Source organism: Aethalodelphis obliquidens, unplaced genomic scaffold, assembly GCF_003676395.1.
Source record: "Aethalodelphis obliquidens isolate GAN/ISIS:26980383/991018 unplaced genomic scaffold, ASM367639v1 scaffold12, whole genome shotgun sequence".
In the NCBI taxonomy this organism is placed as follows: Eukaryota; Metazoa; Chordata; class Mammalia; order Artiodactyla; family Delphinidae; genus Aethalodelphis; species Aethalodelphis obliquidens.
The window spans coordinates 23,179,515-23,201,965 of record NW_020837956.1 but is presented as its reverse complement, the minus strand read 5'-3'; the positions used below and the strand labels follow the sequence as shown (position 1 = coordinate 23,201,965).

The following is a 22,451-nucleotide window of genomic DNA, read 5'->3' as shown; positions in this document are numbered from 1 at the left end:
AAAAACTCTTAGTAAACTAGTAAACAAAGTTACATAGTAAAATCCTATTCCAGCAATTATTTTTGATGACAAAACTTTAGATGCATTTATTCTCTTTAATATGGAGAAGGCAGAAAGGACACCCACCAAAACCATTGCTGTTTAACATAGAACTAGAGATCACAGCCAATACCCTATGGAAAGATAATGAAGTAAGGAGATAGGATTGGAAAGGAAGAGATAAAACATTTCTTTTTGTAGATAATATTATCACATACATAAAAACATAGAATCAATAGATAAACTATTAAAATGAATAAGAGGATCAATATCAAGTTCAGCAAGTTTGCCAGATAAAAGAGGGACTTAAAAAGGAAAGGAAAGCATTTCTCTATGCCAGCAATAATCAACTAAAAAATGTAATAAGATACCATTCATGATAGTAACAAAACCATAAAGCATCTAGGAAATATCAAGAATACATAAGACTTCTATGTAGAAAACTTTAAAATCCTAGTAAAGGATGGAATAGATGATTTCATATTATGAAGAAAATGACATCTTCCTAAGTTAATTTTTTTTTTTTTTTTTTTTGCAGTACGCGGGCCTCTCACTGTTGTGGCCTCTCCCATTGTGGAACACAGGCTCCGGAAGCACAGGCTCAGTGGCCATGGCTCATGGGCCCAGCCACTCCGCGGCATGTGGGATCTTCCCGGACCGGGGCACAAACCCGTGTCCGCTGCAACGGCAGGCGGACGCTCAACCACTGCACCACCAGGGAAGCCCCTAAGTTAATTTTTAAATTCAATCAAAATTTATTTGGTTTTTGGAAGGACTTAATAAACTTACTTTAAAATTTATCTGGGAGAAGAAAGATCCACAAATAGGCCAACTTCAAAAAAAAAAGAGTAAAGAACTTGCCTCATCAGATATTAAGACATTTTTAAAAAGCCATATTAATTAACACAGTGTGGTAAAGTTCAAGAACAGACAGATAGACTAAAGGAATAGAATAGAAGACTCACATAGACTTTAACATACAATAAATGGAAGAGATGATTGCTTGCTTTGCAAGCTGATGTTAGGAAAAATGGTTCCCTTTATAGAGAAAAATAAAACTGGACCCCTATCAAAAAGCACATACAAGATAAAAGATACAACTATAAAATCAGAAAATGTAGGAAAATATATTTGTAACCAAGGAGAGTATATAGACTTCTTCAACAAAACTTGGAAACACGCCAGGATTAAGAATTTCTAGTCAATGAGGGGCACCAGGGACAAAGTTAATAGATAGATGGTAGACTGGGAGAGGATATTTCAATATCTTAAACCAACAAGGAGTGGGTATCTAGAACATACAAAGAGCTCTTGCAAATCAATAAGAAAAGACAGCTATAACAATAGGAAAAAAGGGCCAAGAATATGGACAGGCAATTTAAAGAAGAGGAACCTTTAAATGTATCTTTAAAACAACAATGAGGTACCATTGTTAGCCTGATGAGAATCAGAGAGCTGTATAACACCAGGTGTACATGAGGATGTGGAAAACAGGCACTGCTAGTGTCAACCATGACAGTCCTGGGTCAAATTAAGTGTATGCATAGCCTATGAGCTAGCAATTCCTGGCCCTGGCGTATATCCCAGAGAAATACTTACACAAGCCCAAGGGGCATATGCATAAGAATATCCATAGCATCTCTGGGGGTGGGGAGTTGGAGGCAAGCTAGGAGTTCCTCATGGGGGGTGGATGCACAGGCGAGATGAGTAGGGTGATTAACTCACCCTGGGTTGACCATGACTTTTCTGCTTTTAGCCCTGAAAATCTGTGTCCCAGGAACCCCCTAAATCTCAGGCAAGTCCCAGGATGGCTGGTCAACCTAATGTGTGTTGGATGTGTCCCATGGAGTACTGTAGAAACAGCAGATTAGCATAGCAATGGACGGAATTTAAAAATGGTGCTCACTGAAACAAAAGGAAATATTTCACATGACACCATGCAGGTAAACATAAATTATACGCTTATGAGATAACAATACCAATTTTGTAAGAACACACGGGAAATCAAAAGATACACACGTTAAACACATTAGAATGGTTGTATATGGAGGGAAAGAATATGGAGATAAAAGAGAATGCGTGCATCCGTCCATCCCTACCTACATACTGAAAAACGAGAGGAGACCTTGTAGGGACCAATGAGACGACGTGCCATGAACGGAGGCAAATGATTTTCTCAACCCTCTGAGCCTGAGTTTCGAAAGAACAGAAAAGCTTCCTGCGGAGCCACAGTGGAAGAGGTAGCCCACTAGCTCTTGGAGAGGAAGGGGTGAGGTCCGTGTGCGACTGTATTTGTTGGAAGGTGGGTTAGCCTGGCCCTCCATGTGCCCAGGGAACAGGGAAGCCCCTCCAGGCCTGTTGGATGGGCCCAGCTGGCCCTTCTCTGTGCCAGACGCTCTGCACGGGGCTCTCCTCTACAGAGGTCCCCGAGAGGGGTCCTGGGTGGAGGGGACAGGAAGCCTCCTCCCCAGCTCCCACCACTGCCTCCTCCCAGGAAGCAAGGAGCTCTGGGCAGGCTTCCCCCCAGGGTGTGGGAGCAGCACACCCCCAGCAGGCGGGGAGTTGCTGGTTCCCCTCTGGGCTTGTGCTGCCCCAAGGGCATCCTACCTCTGAGAAGTCAGCCACATCCTCACAGTTCTCCAGGACCCGGGAGTAGAAGGATTGCCCTGGTGGGGAAAAGAGGAAATTATAGTCAGAACTCCCTGGACAGTAAGCTGTTTATTTAATAGCTCCCAATTCAATTCTTTTATATATGAATGGACAAAGGTCTCAAACCATTTAGAAGCGTGGTTATCAGTGGACAGGGCGACTGAGAAGATACTGAAAGCAGCATGCTTTGATTTTCTTATTGTATACACTTGAGTTCGACATTTTTCATTTTTCATTTTCATTTTCACATTTGTAATTGAAAAAAGAATGCTTTTAAAAATCCCCACCAGCCTAAACCAATGGACCATTCACTGAAGGGCTACCTCCAGGTTGAACTCAGTCTCATTCTGAGGGTTAGTTTGGGTTGTCACCGGAGGGCAGGCTGGGGACCCAGGAGAGGGGTGGGGGAGTACGGTGTGCTCTTCTCCCCCTGGAAACACCGGGAGATCTGTCAGGACCAGCGCCTGGCCAGGGAGGCATTGGAGTGAGTCCCCTCTGATGCTCCTTGGTGATGGGGCTCCATCCCCCTGGGAACCACTTCTCTCCTCTGGCCTTGGTGGCCTCACCTGTATAATAAGAGGGTTGGTGCAGGGATATCCAGGGCTTGCCTGGGTTTTAGAATTTAGAAGCAAGTCCTAGTTCAGTATGAAGCTGACAAGGAGGCGGCCAGGGGTTTGATGCCAGAGTCAGGTGGATGGTCTGAGGAAGGGTGTGTGTGAGAGAGAGAGAGAGAGAGAGAGAGTGTGTGTGTGTGTGTGTGTGTGTGTGTGTGTGTGTGTGTGTATTTGGAGGATGGGGGCACATGGGGAGGGGTTGCAACCAAGATAATGAGGAAGAAGCTATAAAGCGAAAGCTAGAGACACAGAAAACAGATGTGGAGTAGACAGATGGGAAAGAAAGATTCTTTAGCACTAGCCAGGGACAAAACAAAACAAAACAAAAAACTAAAAAGAAAAATCTCAACGACAAATCCCGAGGCAGCCAGGGGAGGAGAGGAAAGCATGAGGGATGGTGCCTGAGCCTCTTCTAATTTTCCCCACAGGCAACATGCAATACAAATTGAGAATCAGGTGAGCATATCTGTGCACTGAGGCTTCCCCAAGGAAAGCCTGAATAATCAAAGGCCCTTTCATCCTGGAAAACGGTAATGAGCCTGGATATGGCTGTGTTCAAGCGTTTCCCGGAGTGAAACTGAGCAACCCAGCCGGAGGGGAGGGAGGGAGGGACAGTCCAAGATGGTATTACAGGGTTCAAATATGCATGAAGCCACTGGAGCTCAAACCTTCCCCTGCTTGTGTATTTCCTATAGCCTTGTTGGAAAAGATGTAAAATACTGTGAAATCAGCCATTGCAAAATTTATACATCAGGGCTCTGTTCTGGAAAGCAGTAAAACCTAATTGCCTCAGGCCCCGGGGATTTAAATGTGGTGAATATTGTCAGACAGGATGACCTAATTTTGCCTCTAGATATTAAAAAAAAAAAGGTTTGCTGAAAAAAAAATCAAATCAATGGCACAGAACGGTGGAAAGGACAACTTATTAAGAAAACAGAATGTCCTTAAGCATTTTTGGACAGACACTTTTTAGGAGGATTTGTACAAACAGTGGCAGGGATAATTCCAGTGGTCCTTTTCTATTCATTAGGGCAGAGCCAGGGGACCTCTGTCACCCCTTCCAAGTTATCAGTGGGGATTACTCACCCCATCTCTCGTTTCAAGTTCGTTTCCACTTAACATCTACTCTACTCAATACCAGTCTTGTTGACATTTCAGTTCCATATTAAATGACTTTCAGACAAAACCGTTTAAAATCCCAATATCCAATCACCTTTGTTGCCACTGAGATTGAGAATAAGTCTTGAGAGAAAGGAAATAGCCTGTTCCCTGCTGTGGAGAGGCTTTTGTGGATAGACTGAGCAGGAGATTAAGTGGGGAAAATTGAACAGCATCCTTCGTTCCTTCAGAGGCTCATGGGATAGCTGAGCTCTCTGGTCTGAAATAAAGTCCTCCTTGAGTCGATAAATGGAGTTTGAATAGCAGACTCTGTGATCACGCTGTAATAAGTGCCATGACATCAGATATACCCAAATGGAGGGGTCCACAAGTCCAAAGCTTAATCGAAGTCAGTTGTATGTTGTTTGCCATTTTACAGTATCCATATGGCTACTACTCCCCTAAACGATGTTCTCGTCTCATAAGGCAGGATGGAGTGCTAGCTTTCATGTGATGTGACTTAAGGGTACAAAACGTCCCCATCTGCACCAAACAGCTCTCTCTTCCAGACGGTTTACTTTGCTAGAGCCAGACCTTGAGAACTGGCTGGTGTATAGGGACTGGGCTGTGAGCCGGTGTGCATTCGTTCATTCCCACACACAAGGGTCTTCTATTCCTGCTGGGTCAGCACAGCCATTTAGCTGTGGAGGATGGTGGGCCAGCAGTTGTACAAAGATAATTAGAATTGGGACGCTGCCTGAAGAATCTTATTACGATCCAGAAGGGGGACAGGTCAGGCATGTAAAAGGCCAGTACATAAGGCAAAATTTGGTCGTTGACATGCAAGACAAGTATAAATAAATTGAGAACACAGGAAAAAGAGAAGTGACCTCAACTTAGCAGATCAAAGAAGGTGTTATAGAGCCATGGGCATTTACACTGGCAGTTCGGATGGAATCTAGAAATGCAGAGACACTGGGGGGAAGAGAGATAGTCAATGGGACATCAGGCAGCGAAAGGTGTGAGCAAAGGTTTGAAAGGATGAAGCAGAGAATGGAGCCCGGAAGGAGTGGGACACAGGACAAGTGTGTTCTGATGGTGAAGGGAAGAATGAAAAGTGCCTCCCCTCGGGGAGCAGCCCCCCGAAGGAAGACCTGGACTGGGGGGTCCTAAGAGGGCACAGGGTGGGGGGAGTGGACCATTACGGGGAAAGACAGTGTCCTGAGGACAAGCTTCAGGGACATGATGGCTTTGCCCAGGACCTAGCCCTCTGGGCTGTATCAGTACCTGACATTACTCTTTTCCTAGTGTGAGCTGAGAAATAGCGCAGAGCACCCTGCTTGTGACTCAGACCCGTCACTATTATTTCTTTGCGTTATTTACCATTAGCCAGACGTCACTGTCTGCAGTGCCTGGGGTGGCCTGTATGAGGGTGGCCCAGTAATCACCCGTTCCCTGCTGCAATGCTGTGACGTCCCCAGCATCTGCTCTCCCCCTGTTCCTCCACAGCACCTCAAGAGGGTGGCCCTGCAGTTTTCATTCCCCCCCAGTTCCAAACAGCCTGTTCCTTTTCGAAGGCCAGTTACTCCCACAAGTGCGGGGAAGCAGGGCCCAGGCATCCCTGTGTGCAGAAAAAAAGCCTGGCTTCCTCAGGTTTGGGGCCTGATGCTGCAGCTGAGACCGGGAGGCCTGGAGATGGCTCTTCAGTCCCTGGGGTCTCAGAGTCATCATCTCTAAACTGGCGGCAATTATCCTGGACGGGCCTACATCCTGGAACCACTGCGAGGGTCAGCAAGAGACTGTTTCTGTGAAAGTCTGAGTAAAGCATCAAACCCCTTACAAGCACAAGGGGCCACGGGACAGTGGGGAAGCCTTGTGGGCCCGGCTGCCTGAGTTCAAAACCCAGCTCTATCACTTGCTGGCCTTGTGCTCTCGAAGAAGTTAACTGGTCTTTGTGTTAGTTTCCTCATCCATAAAATGGAGAATATGATAGTGCTTATACACCTGGTACATAGCCCATTACCCAACTGAAAGATGCCTGTTATTCTACTAAAGAGTCCTGTCTTTTCTTTTGACATTTAAGTTGTGTCTTAAATATAAAAATGGTTTCCTCTATTACGGATCACATTTTGTAGCTTATTTTTAGTAGTATATAATCAGGAACAATTTTCTACCTCATCTTGTATAATATTTTTCAAAGTTTAGTTATTTTACGTATGATTAACTCTTCTTTTTTTTTTTTTTATTTTTTTACTCTTCTTTTAACCAGGTAAAATTTACATTCACAGATCTTAAGTGCACAACTCAGTGAGTTTTGATAAATGCATATACTGTACTTGTGTAATCACCATACTATCAAGACACGTCAATCAAGAACATTCCTGGGCTTCCCTGGTGGTGCAGTGGTTAAGAACCCACCTGCCAATGCAAGGGACACGGGTTCAAGCCCTGATCGGGGAAGATCCCACATGCCACAGAGCAACTAAGCCCGTGCACCACAACTACTGAGCCTGTGCTCTAGAGCCTGTGAGCCACAACTACTGAGCCCATGTGTCACAACTACTGAAGCCCCCGCACCTACAGCCTGTGCTCTGTGGCAAGAGAAGCCACTGCAATGAGAAGTTCGTGCACCACAACGAAGAGTAGCCCCTTGCTCGCCGCAACTAAAGAAAGCCCGCACAGCAAAGAAGGCCCAACGCAGCCAAAAATAAATAAATAAATAAAACTTTAAAAAAAGAACATTCCTATTCCTCAAGATGTTCCCTCATCCCCCACTTTCCATAAGTCTCTACCCCTCATAGGTAAACCACTGCTCTGATTTCTAACTCTTTTTTTTTTTTTTTTTTTTTTTTGCGGTACGCGGGCCTCTCACTGTTGTGGCCTCTCCCATTGCGGGATGCACAGGCTCAGCGGCCATGGCTCACGGGCCTAGTCGCTCCACAGCATGTGGGATCTTCCCGGACCGGGGCACGAACCCATGTCCCCTGCATCGGCAGGCGGACTCTCAACCACTGCGCCACCAGGGAAGCCCTGATTTCTAACTCTTGATTTTAAACTTGGTGTAAATGGTGGTATCATACAGAATGTACTTTTGTGTATCTGGCTTCTTGAAGTCAATGTAATGCTTTTGTGTTTCATCTACATGGTTGTATATATCAGTAATTCATTTAATTGCATTGTTGAGCAATTTCTGTTGTGTGAATACACTGCAACTTGTTGATCCATTTTCCTGTTCATACTTTTGGGATTGCTTTCATTGTCAGGCTGTTGCGAGTAAAGATGCTGTGAACATTCTTGCCAAAGTTTTTTTGTCGACCTATCATTTCATTTCTTTTGGAGAAATACCTAAAAGCAGAATCACTGGCTCATAGCATAGGTGTATGTTTAACTTTAGAAGAAACTGTCAAACACTTTTCCAAAGTGATTATACTATTTTACAATCCTATCCACAATGTAAAAGAAATGTTCTGTATCCTCACCAACATTTGGTTATTGTCAGACTTTCACATTTCAGTGCATGTGATGTATTTCATTTTGGTTTTTGAGTTTCATTTCTCTGATGACTAATGATGATGTTGGTCACATTTTCATGTGTTTATTGGCCATTCCTATATCATGAGCAAGGCAAGGTTGTCCACTCCCACCTCATGTTTTTTTGTTTTTTTGTTTTTGCGGTACGCGGGCCTCTCACTGCTGTGGCCTCTCCCCTTGCGGAGCAACAGGCTCCGGACGTGCAGGCTCAGCGGCCATGGCTCACGGGCGCAGCCGCTCCGCGGCATGTGGGATCTTCCCGGACCGGGGCACAAACCCGTGTCCCCTGCATTGGCAGGCGGACTCTCAACCACTGTGCCACCAGTGAAGCCCCCACCTCATGTTTTATACAACATTGCACTGGACTTCTAGCCAGTCAGTATTTTTCCAATTTTAAACTAACCTTGCATTCCTGGGATAAAACTCACTTGTCATGATGTGTTACCCCTTTCATATATTGCTACTCAACTGACTAATATTTTGGTAAGGATTTTTACATCTTTGTTCATGAGGGATATTGGGCTCTAATTTTCTTTTTGTATAAGGTCTTTATCAGATTATGGTATCATAAAATGAATTATGAAGTGTTCTTCCTTCTCCATTTTCTGAGAGTTTGTGTAAGATAGCATTATCTCTCCCTTAAATATTTTCTAGAATTTACCGGTGAAGCTGTCTAGACCTGAAGTTTTCTTTACGGAAAAGCAGTTTATCACCACCACCACCGCCATCATCATCATCATTATCATTGTTATTACAGACTTGATTTCTTTAATAGATACTGGGTTCTTTAGGTTTTCCATTTCTTTTTGTGTCAGTTTTGGTCAGTTGTTTTTCAAGGGATTCGTTCCTTTCACCTGTGCTGTAGAAATATAAAATTATTCATAATATTCCCTCAGTTTCCTTTTAATGTAACGATATCCCCTCTTTCAGTCCTGATATTGGTAATTTGTGTTTTCTTGTTTTTTCTTGTTCAGTCTTGCTACACTTTACCTATTTCATTAATTTTTTTTTAAAGAAAAAACTTTTGGCTTTGTTAGTTTTCTCTGTTGTTTGTTTTCTATTTCTTTCCTTTTATTATCCTTGGATTTAATATTTTAGATTGTATTTATTGAAACATAATTCACAAACCATAAAGTTCACCCACTTAAAGTGTATGATTCAGTGAGTTTTAGTATATTCACAAGGTTGTGCAACCATCATCACTAAGTCCAGAATATTTTCATCACCTCAAATGAAACCCCATACTCATTAGCAGTCACTCCCTATTCTCTCCTTCCAGCCCCTGGCAACAACTAATCCATTTTCTGTCTCTATAGATTTTTCTATTCTGGCCTTTTCATACAAATGGAATCATATGATATGTGGTTTTTGTGCCTGGCTTATTATACTTAGCATAATGTTTTTAGGATTTGGGTTTAATTTTCTTTTCTTCTTTTTTTTTTCTTTGGCTGCGTTGGGTCTTCGTTGCTGTGCAAGGGCTTTCTCTAGTTGCAGTGAGCAAGTGCTACTTCTTTGTTGCAGTGCGCAGGCTTCTCATCGCGGTGGCTTCTCTCATTGCAAAGCACGGGCTCTAGGCGTGCGGGCTTCAGTAGCTGTGGTACGCAGAATCAGTAGTTGTGGCTCGTGGGCTCAGTAGTTTTGGCTCGTGGGCTCTAGAGTGCAGGCTCAGTAGTTGTGGCGCACAGGCTTAGTTGCTCCATGGCACGTGGGATCTTCCCGGACCAGGGCTTGAACCTGTGTCCCCTGCATGGCAGGCGGATTCTTAACCACTGCACCACCAGGGAAGTCCCTACTTTGCTTTTCTTTTAGCACCTTCTTAAGGCAGAAACCTAGATCATTGATTGTAGGAATTTTTCTTTTCTGCTATAAGTATTTAAACTAAATGTTGATATGTAGTATTTTCATTAACATCCAGTTAGAAATGTTTTACAATTTTGCTTTTGTTTTTTCTTTGACCTTAGGTTATTTAGAAGAGTATTGTTTAATTTCCAAATATTTGGAGCTTTTAAAGATCTCTTATTGTTATTCATTTCTAATTGAATTCCAGTGGGATCAGAGAATATACTCTGTAAGATGTCAGTCTTTTGAAATGTATTGACACTTGTTTAATTACCCAGCATATGGTCTGTCTTGATAAGTGTTCCATGTGCATATGAGAAGAACGTGTATTTTTCAGTTTTGGGGTGAAATGTTGTAGAAATGCCAATTAGGACAATGTGGTTGATGATGTTGTCAAATCTTCTATGTCCCTAATGATTTTATTGTTTAGTTGTTTGTGATTCTCTCTTGTAATAACACTTTTTCCCCCTGTGAGGAACACATACTCTTCAATTTTATAATGACAGTTGATGGGACAGTAGAATGAAGAAATTCAATTAAAAAAGAGTTGTCCAGGAAAACAGCTATTCCTTAAGTTCCTTAAAGAGTGTGCTCTCCAAAGATCACCAGCAACTCAGATCCAGATTTGGGTTCTGCAGAGTCACTGGGCATCCCACAGGGGAGGCTATCCCTTCCTTTTCCCCACTTCTCAGCTAGACGGAGGCCCCATCTATCTCTCATCTGTTGTTTTCCACAAATCTTATTCAAATATCATTTCTTACCTCCACTCACTTATTTCCCCTTCCCTCACCCTGTTAACACCCAGGGACACAGCAGAAACTCAGGCTTAGGTGAGGGATTCATCTGAGAGGCAGGGACAGGGCAGGGATTATGAACTCCATCTCTCTGGCTCAGCTCAAACCTGTACTCCCTTCCAGGTGCTGCCTCAAAATGATTTTGCCATGTAACTAACTGATGACTCTGTTTCTCGTCTTTCAGACCCAGGCACTGAGGCAGAGAGAGAGTGTGATGTTTCCCCTCGAGCTTAGGACAGCACGAGCCACACTCTCAGCAGCTGTTGCATCTTAGGTTCTCCCCGTCTGTGACGGATGGAGGAGCTTGTGGTCTCAGTGATCCATGAGCTGTGCAGAGTACCTCCTCCATGTCAGGCACTGGGAATATAATGAAGCATGATGGGAGTGTGACTCTTTTTACATCCTTAAATGGAGTAAACAAATACTGTTAAAACTGCGGTCCTGACTTTATCTTAAACATTGGCTTTTCAGAAAAATCCAGCGAGTGAAAACTGACTTGCAGCTAAGTTGATGAGCCCTGCTGTTTTGAAAACTAAAACAGAAGCAAAGACTGTTGAGCCAGCCTCCCAGGGGTGGATGAGTCCAGGTAGGAAGCAGACAAGAGGCCAAAGGTAAAAATGATCATGTGATATTCTCCGTCTCAGGAGACCTTTCTGGAGCCGTCAGTGGAAGAAACAGATCACTGCCGGGTGCTGCCGGGCTCAGGGGCTGCAGGGTCCCCCGCTGCTAACTGCTTGGCTGTAACTGCCACACCTGCAGGCCGCGCTGCTTCCTGTTGCTTCTGTTTCAGATTTGTTCTGTGCCAGGCACTGTGCTGGTCCCAGGGAACCTGGTGAGGTGCCTGCCCTGGAGGAGCCCACCTGGACGGTGATGGCTCCAGGAGATTTTCAGCCTATCATTTCCACGTCTGGCAGAATGTGGGGAGAACTCCTGCCCCCCACCAGATCCCTGGGTCCATGGGATCCCCAGGGTCACAATCTACTCTCTTTCTGTCTCTCTAGAAGGCTGCAGCATGAGGGGCCCTCATTAGGATAATCCTTACATTTTACAGGACTTTACAGTTTGTAGAGCCTTTCATGTATATCAACTTTTTCATTTGATCCCAGAGCAGCCCCGTAAGAACCAGGCATACCTCGCCTTCTCCTAGGTCTTCACTTGCCACCTGGACTCCCAAACCACTGGATTCCAACCACTTTCCTGGGTACTCGGGGTACCGAGGCAAATTTCGGGCTCCCTGGGGGACACTCTCACTAGAATGAGCTGCAGGCAGGCCCATCCTCTTTGCGCCCCCCCAAACCCGCTCTTCCTTGTATGCTCCCCGGCGTCACTGGTGGTCTCACTGTCCACCCAGGTACTCAAGTAGGAAATCCAGCGGCACCCTCGTCCTGCCTTCTTGCTGACTCCCAATCCCAGGGCTGCCTCCTCCTCTGAACGGATGTCACCCCTTCTCTTCAAACCCACAGCCCCCTTTTTGAGGCACAACCCTCTGCCTGTACCACTGCCCCTCCCTGGGCTCCTGGCCTGAGGTCCTGACCTCTACATCCCCAAATCGGATCTTCCCACCCCATCCTCTTGCCAAGAGCTTTGGTGACTCCCACTCAATTACAAGGCAAAGTTCAAACTCCGGAGTGTGACACTGAAGACCCTCTGTGTTTGAGCCCAGCCTCCCCTCCACCCCATTCCTACCCCAGGCCCTGCCAGCGCTCCCTGTTCCCCAAGCCCTTGACACGGTTCCACACCATCACATCTGTACTGATAGTAGCCCCTCTGCCTGGAACGGGGCCTTTCATGAGTTTTGTCTCTGCCAAAATGCTATCCTCTCTCAAGGGTGTTTAAATATCAGCCCATCCCCTGCTCAGTAAGGTCTCCTCTCCGGGCCTGTGCACTTTTCCAACTTCATCTCGTTGACTCACCCGCTCAGGGCAGCTCCTGGAGCTCCTGGTCTGAGTGGGCTTCTCTTGCCTCAGGCTGCCTTGCACCTGTACCTCTCTTTCCAGAACACTCATCCCACTCACAGTGACTTGTGCAATGACTGTCTTCCCCTTGAGGGCAGGGACCTTGTCTGTCTCATTGACTGCTGTCACCCCATTGCCTGGAATAGCACTTAGCTCATAACTGGTCCTTGATGCATATTATTACCTGGATGAATGAAGGAGTGAATGAATGAGTAAATACTTGACTTACAAAACACATTAAAATATAGCTTTTAATGAATTGGGAAAGAGTTTATGACATTAATGAGATAATCAGAAACTTGATCACTGAATACTTGATAGTATTAAGGATTTATTTCTTTTTTTAGGAGGGATATAATATGTGGGGTTTTCTGTTTTTTGAGTCTTTGATTTTTACAGCTATATACTAAATATTTACAGAGGAAATGGTGTGGTGTTTGGGATTTACTTCCAAATTATTTGGGGGGTGGGAGTAGGAAGGGGTACAAATGAAACAAGATTGGCCATGAGTTGATAGCTGTTAAGACTGCATGGGGAGAACTTGGGGGCGTTTATACTAGTCTCCCTACTGGAGTATATATTTTAGCTTTTCCATTCTAAAAATTTAGTAATAAAAAAAAAAAGATCAAACCCAGGGATGGGAGTAGGTGGAAGGGATATAGCTTTTATGTTATCAGTAAAGGTGGGTAAGATAACCAAGACTTTGCAATTCAGGGAAATGATTTGCAAGTCTGTTCTTGAGCACATTGCCTTCCAGCAGCATTTTTGCTGAGGGCCGTTTGTAGCAGAAGACAGTTACATGGTCATTTCCATATCATGAAAACACATCTGTCTCATCAAAGCAGGAGAAGCTTAGGGAACATTCAGCACACTCTGCTGCTCTCCGAGGTCTGCAGCCGCTTGCTCTGGCCCCGGGGGAAGAGGATATTTACCTCCTAGGGCTTTAGGCACAGAAGATCCACTCCCCCTGTGATGAGGGGCCAGGGAGCGCTTGGAAGAGTGGAGGGTGTGGCGTAAATCCCTCGGGCCCCTCAAAAGCGCAGAGCTGTGTCCACAGCCAGCTGTGCACTGCAGAAACCGTCCTAAGGGTTCCCTCTATCTGCCGCCTTCACTGGGGCAACACCCGCCCCACATCCTCCCAGAGAGGAGGTGCTGGGCGGGGCTGGAGTGCACAGGCAGGTCCAGGCGTCCCAGGAGCATCTCAGGGCTGGGACACAGGGGTACTCTGCCTCCTTCACCAGGGGTGGTAGAGAAGTCTCCAGATAGAAATCCTATTTCTCACCAAGGCGGAGAGTTCCCCCATTTTAATGGGAAAATAAATCTAATTTGGAGGCTGAGGTGGTCCCTGCAGCAGCCAGGAGTAGGGGAATCTTGTCCTCAGTGCCCAAGCGGGGGCCCCAACCCCTTCCCAGCACACAGTCACCCACCCGGCCGTGCGCTCCTTTCCAGGCTCTCTAACCTCCATCTACTACCTGCAGCCTCTGCTGTAGCCAAACCTAGTGGCTTCCTGGCCATCGTATTTAAGTGGCATTCCCCTCCTCTGGCCTCTGGTCCCGTCAGTCCCTCACCCAGAATGGCCTTGCCTCCGCCAGCAACCCTTCCTCGCCCCTCCTTCTGCATCTCCACGTGTGCGAGCAGCTATTCAAGACCCAGCTTAAGGGCTTCCTTCCCGTCTCCTCTACCCCCTCCTCTGCCTTCTCACGAAGCCCTCCCTGACCTCTGCAGCTGGGAGCAAGCCGCCATCCTCTGAACGTGTTGCAGTTTCCGCCCCGCCCCTAAGTGCGCCTTGGCCCTCTGTGTCTGGCAGTGTTTCTCCACGAGGTCTGAGCACATTTCCTCTGCCCTGTCAGACTGTGAGAGCCCGGGTCCTTTAAGCCCCACCCTGTACCTTGTGCTCTAGGCAGCAACGCTCAGAAAGAGCCTGTGCCGTGAAGCGGGAGGTGCGGGGGAGCTGTGTAGCCTTTCTTGCTTCCGACCTGAGGACCACAGCTGGACTCCCCAACATTTGCTAGAAGGTGAAGTCAGCCTCCCTCTGGGGCCCTGGAAGATCCCCCGGGTTAGGAGGTCAATGGAGGGAGCTGGGGCCAGGATTCTTGATTCCTCCACTTCCTGATCCCCTTTGGATAGACAGCTGGGGGCGGGGACATTCACAGTTGGGAACACTGAGCCGAAGAGTGACAGTGTCACAGAGGAAGAAGGATTTAAACCCACTAACAAGTGAGTACCTCAAAGACGTGCCGTTTCGTGTTCATTTGGATGACTTGGCCCGGGGCTCAGCACAGGGCTCAATTAGGAGAGCTAAGATCAGATGCCTGTCTTGAAGGTGCTTGGAGGTTCGTACAGCATACAAACAGGGGCAGTTTCTGAACTACAAAGTGCCCTAGCTGAGGGGTGGAAGGAGCGTGTACACAGTACTGCAAGGGAGGCCGAGGGCTCCACAGAGGAGGTGACGGCTGCGCTGCGCCTTGAAGGGTGCACAGAATTAACGGGAGCTCTCAAGGTGGAGACGGCAGAAGAAATATGATGGCTCGAGGCTTGGAGGTATAGAAGACTTGGCATCTTTGGGGGAATGGCAGGAAGTTCAGTGTAGTGGGAACCCAGTGGGTGGTGTGGGGAGGGAACAAAGAGGAAAAGTCAGCTGGGCCAAGGGGGGGGCCTTCATAAAGCAAACCTCTTTGCCAATTACCAGTTCAGGCGAATTATGTGGAGATCAGAGCCAGCCTCCAGAGATCACCCATCTCGCCCATCGAGTCCCCAAAGCTGGTATCTTGGCAAGAAAACTCAGGGATGGAGAGTAAAGGAAGATCAGCAGGCTGGCCCCACACAGTCTGTCACTTGGTTCCCTGACAGCCCAGGAACCCATGCCTGGGGGCTTGGATGGGGCTGAGACCTGGGCAGAAGGTTGGACTAGAAGATCTTAGAGGCCCTTCCCACTCTGCCTTCCGTGGCTCTATGATGGATGCTGGGAATTATTTCAGGAGTTGAAAAAGGACAGCTTAAGCTAACACTTCCTCCCTCTGAGTGGTGACCTGCAGGCAAGATGGCCCCTTCCCAGACAGCCCGCTCCTGATTCTGGCTGCGGCCCTCTGCGTTAAATGAGGACTTGCTTATGGTCTCCATCTTGCTTATGGGAAGCGGAGGCCCCGAGGCCCTGTGGTCCGCTTGCATGACGGGGACTAAGGTCCAGGACTTCTGGTGTCTCCTGTCTGACTCAATGGACTGTGACTCCTGCAGGTTAGGGGCTGTGTCTTCTTCCCCCTGAGGGTTCCAGGCCTGTCCACAGATATCAGCACATTCAGTGAACAAACGAATGAGGGCAGGACCAGGTTAAGAGGGGCTGCTGGCGCAGTAAGACCTAAGAGCTACAGATGGAGCTGGCTGGTGTGCGCTGAGCCGAAGGGCAGGTGGCCGGCTGACCTGGGATGGCAGGGAAAAGAGGGGTGGCCGGGGACAAAGCTGGAGCATGCCCAGCCCACATGGGAACAGGGGCCTCAGGGGTGGTCTGCCCCAGGCCTGGGTTCCTGTGGAACATCTTAGCGGGGGTCCCTACAGAGCAGAGGCCAGGCCAATTTGCCTCCTCCTGGCACAGGTCGGGAACCCCTCAGGCGTGCCCTCCTCCCCGCTTTATATCTCGCACGCTGCCCTCTCTCCTCACTCCTGGCTGCCAGAAGGAAGCTGGGCTGGAGAGATGATGACTCAGAAACCAGCAGCTGCCCCAAGCAGAAGTGAAACAGTTGTCTCACAAACACATCGGTCATTTAAATGCTCTTTCCTTAAAACTCTTTCATACCTATTTTTTTCACTGAAGCAACCTGATGAAGTGAATGTTATCATTGTACCCATTTTACTGGTGAGTAAACTGAGGGTCAGAGAGGTGAAGTAAGTGGAAGAACCCAGGTAGGACCCAGGGCTTTTGACCCCATATCTACAGATTTCTCTACCACAACCCCATAGGGCTCTTTCCTAAGTGTCCTGTGTCGTGCAGCACAGAAAGTCAAGCTTTATTTCAACCAGTTGATCTGGTCTACCTGGGCCACGAGTAACTCACCTGGTGCTCCCTCACCCCACCTGGCATTGAGCTTCACTCAAGGGATCTGGGGAGCTCAGGGCCAGCATCTCCCTCTGACCGTCCACTGGCTTCTCGTTTCTCCCTGCAGGGTACTTGCTTGGACACCAGTGGTTGTGTGTGCAGGAGACACTGTGGAACATTCTAGGGTGAGTCCGTTCCCTCTGAATTGTAGTTAGTGTTGGTCTTTTGGGGCATCTATAGTTGTCAACTGCTGGCAGCAGCAGGTGAATGGCTGGGGCATCTCTGGTTCTTGCAAAGGACTCTTTCTGGAAACCTGCTTGCCATCTGCCTGTTCCTGCTGTCCAACCCCCTCCCCAGGGGCTCTGCCTATGGTCACGTGCTGCAGATGCAGAGCCTGGAAGTGGATTTCTCCACTCAGTCCAGAGGGCATGAGTTGCAAATAGGCTAATTCCTGTGTGGTCCACTGAGGCTAGAGGACTAGCCCCACTGCCCAAGGAAAAAGGTGGGCATCCAATAGACAAGGTGCTTAACCCCAGTTCACCAGGAGGGGATAAAGAGGCTTTCAGGGTGGAGCAGCCAGGGCTGGGATGAGGTCTTGTGAACTGGGGCCACTGTGCTTCGGTCCCTCCACTAAGGCCGTACAGATCTCTTTACACCTTGGTTTTTCTGCCTGCAAAAGGGACTGGCTTGTGCAGCCTGGGACTGTTCTGTCATGGCAGCAACAACACGGCGACCTGTAGCTAAAGACCCAGATACCGTGCTATCTTCCCACCACGGGGACACGTGTCACAGATGAAAGGACACACTTGCTTTTTCTAAAGGCAGCACGAGCTGGCAGGTGGCACGCGGAGAGCCAGGGTGCTGCGGAGAAGGCAGTCTGGGCGGGTGTGGGAAGCAACAGGCAGCCGAGCCCCCATTCCTCTCCCGCCCGCTTGCACGCACACTGCGCTCCCCTCCACCTCTGCCCGTCCCTACGCACAACAGGCCACAGTGTGGATAACCCAGGGCCTCGTGCCCAGAGCTGGCCTGACGGTAGCTGCTGGAGAGGTCCTGAGAGGGCTGCCCCATGGTCTCACCTCTCCCTCCTGACGCAGGTGCAGATGTGTGTCCAGCCTGGGCCCTGATGCTCACTTTGCTCTTTAATCTGGTGGGTTCTCTCAGCTCCTCCCCTACTCTCCCACCCCGCCACCCACCCTCAGACACTTCTGTGGGGAGAAAGGGCCATGTCTAGTGAGGAGCACCCTGGCCTTTGGTCAAAGGCTGCCAGACATGCCCCTGGCCCAGGGGGCTAGGCTGTGGCCAGGCAGAGGCAGAGGCAGAGGTGCATGGGTAAAAAGCAGAGGGAAGCCTGGCCTTGTCTTTCCCTGCTCAAAACCTTCAGGGGCTGCCCACCTCCCCAGGGTGAAGGCAGTCTCACCTCCTCAGCTCTACCTGTCTCTCCTGCCTCAGCTCGCACCTGCCCTGGGATCTAGTCTTATGTTCCCGTGTCCCAGCTCCTCTCCTGATCTTGGGCATCCTGTCCCCTCTGTCTGTTCTGTTCTTACCTCTTCACCTTGCTCCTTTCTGCTGTTCCCTTGGGTTTCAGCTGAGGTGTCACCTCCTCCTGGAAGCCTTCCCTGACCACCCTGCCTCCAGCCTGGGTCAGGGTGCTGCTTCTGTAGCTTGCACCCTACACTCATCCCCATCCTCATCGTATCACACACATGTCCCTATTGTCTGCCCGCTGGTCCTCCTGTCCCAGTGGATGTGGGCTCATTGAGGGCAGGGTCTGGATCATGTCCAGCCCCTGGCCTTGGCACAGAGATCATAGTAAATGGTCACTGGGTGTGTGAGAGGGAAGGAGGCTAGGAAGAGAACCGACAGAGAGGGAGGCTGGTGGGGCTCATAGGACCCCTGACCACAGATAGACCTGCGAGAAGCCAACAGTATCGCCATCATGCTGGTTCCTAGGAGCCCCCCGGGTCTTCCAGGCTGTACACCACACCCCCACTCTGTGCCCAAGGAAATCAACCTGCAGGAGGGAGAGGGAGAGGAGGAGGGGGCCCAGGGAGATTCTGCAGCGCTGGGTCCCTCAGCCCTGGGTTCTCCTGAGCCCTGGGGTGGGGTCCTCACTTTTGCCTCCCCAGGACCTCCTGCAGGCAGAGGACAACCCTCTGGTTGGCACATTGGCGAGTGCAGGGAGAGACACACATGCAGACATGGAAACGTGGGGGACCCTGATTTTCAAGAAATCACAATGGTTAGTCAGGCCAGGGGCAGATGGCTGCCTGTGAGAAGCCTCATCGCACCAACCTTCTAGAACTTTTCCAATCCATCCTCCCCTCCCTGCCCTATCCCGTCAGCCCGGAGCTGGGGTCCCCATAAGACTGGAGAGTCCCTACCTCGGAAGGTCACTTTGGCGATCCGGTCGCCCCTGCCCCGCAGCTCGGAGACCGTCTTGAGGTGGACGAACAGAGCCATGCTGGTGCGGGAGCCTGGGTACCGCCAGGCGGGAGCAGCAGGGGAAGGAGTGAGCTCTGTGGGTGGAAGGCACTCGGCACACGTGCCTCCCTCCTCTCCTACACCGCCTCCTCTCCCCTCCGATGCTGCCCACAGAGACTAAGGCAACCAAGCCCAGCTGCTCCTTACAGAGACTCACAGCCCGGCCAACCTCCACCCCTCCAAGTTGTCAGCCCAGCGTGTGTGCATCTGTGCGTGTGTGTGTGGTGCGCCCGTGCGCAGCCTAGCAGCGCAGACGGTCTGAATTCATTATTCAGCAGCCGCCTGCTCCCAGATAAAGGACGGCCCAGCTTCAGGTGTCTCCTCGCAGCTCCTGGGGCAGAGCTGCCTGCCCTCCCCTCCACAGGGCCTGCCAGGCAGCTCTTCTGCCACCAGGAGCGGGAAGATGGGAGTGGGCATGAGCGCGGTGGGCCGGGTGTGGGGCGGCACCCCTCCCATGGGGGAGAAGGAACTTTACGATCTGTGTGCACAGGAAGCTGAGCTGTTGCACTGATGTTTCAGGGTGCCTCCCGCCCCCCACCCCCAGTCAAGCTGGCCAGCAGGGCTGCTGGTGCCCACCAGGCTCAGGGGGCCTGGACGCTCTGGAAGGGTCACACTGTGCTATGAAGAAATCCCAGCCCAGGGCCCTTCAGCTGGAACATCAGCACCTACTGGATAGCATCAAGGCTGTGCCTGGTGGCCGGTCCCTCAGAAATGGGGGCCCTAAGAGGACAGGGAATGGACTTTCCCACCTGCTCTCACGGAGATTAGGACCCCAAGAGGCCGGGTCCTGACTCCCTGGGATCTGGGAGGATGGAGGTGCTGTTTGGGGGGCACTGAGGAGCCAGGCTAAGCATGGTTGGAGATGCCTGACTGCGAAGGCCTCAGAGGCTTATGTCTTACTAAGGGCAGTACTTCAGGTCCAGGGCACTAACCCAGCCCCGTCCTAGGGCCCGGGCGTGGCGAGATGTGCTGCAGGAGAACTGTCAGCTGCAAGTGGTTGGGGAAGGGATTTCTGTGGCAGAATTTCCAAGGACCAAAGGAGATCTGCCCCTCCTTTCTTCCAGCAGCACACCCCTGGAGGGGCTCAGTGGGAAGGGGACCCTGGGGGCTGGGGTCCCCGAGCCTGGAGCCTTTGCAGGGCCATCTGCACCCTTGTTCTTGCTGTTTGCTCTGCATGGAATGCCCCTACCCCATCCCTAGCCTCCCGGCTCAGCCCGACTGGTGCCTATCCCCGGAAGTGCCTCTGCACCCGCACGGCACTCAGGCTGGGTCGGGTCCTTGTCTGTGCTGTCCCGTCCCCTCTCATCCACTGCTTCCTTGGGCTTCTCCACTTACCTCCCCCGACCCCCGACTGGGAGACCCTGGAGCCCTGCACCTTTGTGTCCCCAGAGCCTCGCATGGTCTCCTGTGGATAGTAGAACATCCCATGAATGTTGACAGGATAAAAGAGTGAGCGTGGTGACCTATCTGAACAGTCTAAAGGTTAAAAAAAAAAAAGAAATATTAAATTTTTACAGCGTGCTGGCAAGAGGTCACTCTCCCTTTGAATTCTATAGTCCAAGCGACCTGCAGGGTATCACAAGCGCATTCTTCCTTCCTTCTAGATGTCTCCTCCTACTCTACCCTATTTTTCTTTATCTCTTTATGTTCTAATTCCTTCTCTCTCTTTCCTTCCTCAATTCCTTCTCCTTTCTCACATTTATCTAGCCATATTGAATTAAAGAATATTTTAGAATATTGTATTTAGGCAATAAAAGTGAAAGTCTAATTTTCTTTTAAAAAAAACAACAGATGTTTAATGTCTCTTTTTAAAAAAACTAACTTCACTAGCGTGTTCCAACCCTAAGGCCGTCAGGTGATCTTTGTAAAGCCTGGTGGCGCTGTACAGGGAAAAAAATCCATCTCCTCCCTAGGCTCTCTGGATGTTCCCTCGTGAAGCGGGGGAGCTTCATGAGGCCTCCTAGGGACCTGTGCATCTTTAGGAGAAAGCCCCTGAACTTGCCCTCGGTAAGGCCTGGAACTTTGCTGAACCTCAGTTTCCATATCTGTGAAATGGTAGCAATTCCATCCGGTCAGCACACAGCACCCCCTGGCTGAGCCACTGACCCTTCTGAAACCTGAGCCAGATCCCACTTTTTAATTTCCGCTCTCCTGACTATCACCCATTTGGGTAACTCTTAGTACGACATTTATTCACTGAATGTGTACTGAACTCCTTCTAGTACCAGGCGCTGGGGACTCAGAGATGAACATGGTAAGTACTAGCCCTCAGGCAGAAGGGGCAAATGGACTTGGAAGCCATGAATGGGGAGAGGGAGTGGGCACCGGACCTTGTCTGGGGATGGAGGTCTCTAGGACCACCTTCCTGGAGTTGTTCTAAAGAACTAAAGGTTGTTCTTTTACGACTTTTATGAATGTTGCTCTTCTCATAGCCCACGTTCTGCGTGGAGAATTTAGAAATCTATAGGAGTGGCTGCGTTTTGAAGGATGGGTGGAGGGTCTTGCATCCCATTTGCAACCATTCATTCCCTTTCAGCTCCTTCTCCTCCCCGGGCCTCAGTTTTCCTGCTCTTGCACCCCTTGGAAGCCTGTGCCCCCGCCGGTTCCGTTGTCATCTGTCCGAGAGAGCCTTCTGAGGATTCTGGAAGCTGAGGTCTTCGTCAGCTAACACTGACAGGGTCAAACTGTGAAGATAACACCCCTCACCTGACAGATGAAGCGAGATTGTGACGGAGGAGGCCAAACTGCAGAGGTGCTTGCTGACACCAGGACTGCTGTAGGGGGAGCCGGGGAGCAGGTGGGGGGCGAGACACAAAGAGCCTGGTGCCTTGGAGGCTGTCTGTCATCACCCCCCCCCCCCCCCCCCCCCCCCCCCCCCGGGGGGCTCTCTCCCCCCCCCCCCCCCCCCCCCGCCACCCCCGCCAATTAAAGACCTTAGGCCCCACCCTGCCCTACATGTGGCCCAGGGCTGTGTGAGGGTCACTGGAGAAATCTGGGTGTGGGCACCGAACACCTACAGGAGGGAGGCACTATGACCAAGAAACCTCACCTGGGCCGGCTGAAGCTTTGCTCTCTGGGGCAAAGGCCCAACCCTGGATTCACAGGAGGGACTGCGCTGCAGAACTGGGGCAAGTGTAAATCACACACTAGACCTTTTCACGACTGGCTTTTGCTCCTTACTTACAAACCTTTCTTGTGGAGTAGTGTGAGAGGCAAGCGGAGGTGAGAAGGAAGTTCCTAGGGAGAGAGGAGAGATTAAGGAGAAAAATGTCCTTCGCTCCCGACGTCCGTGCACACACACACACACACACATACACACACACTTAAATTACAGTGACCTGGGCAAACACACGAAGTGGGACACACGTCTGAAGCCCCCTCCTGGAGGCCCCGCGGAACGGGGGCCCGGTGGAAAACCTTG

The 22,451-nt window shown here is 49.6% G+C and overlaps 1 protein-coding gene across 2 annotated transcripts in view; it reads right to left on the bottom strand.

Annotated features, from left to right (window-relative positions):
* Nucleotides 1-19,115, bottom strand: part of OTOF (otoferlin) — a 91,007-nt gene extending 71,892 nt beyond the window's left edge. Inside the window, exons 1-2 of one of the 2 annotated variants that reach the window (XM_027113631.1) lie at nucleotides 18,931-19,115; nucleotides 2,647-2,705 (exon numbers count right to left, since the gene is read on the bottom strand). In XM_027113631.1, the coding sequence (XP_026969432.1) occupies nucleotides 2,647-2,705; nucleotides 18,931-19,009 (138 nt within the window). In that variant the 5' untranslated portion in view covers nucleotides 19,010-19,115. The remainder of the gene's footprint in view (nucleotides 1-2,646; nucleotides 2,706-18,930) is intronic. The other variant, XM_027113632.1, reaches the window with a different exon arrangement.
* Nucleotides 19,116-22,451: the final 3,336 nt, after the last annotated feature.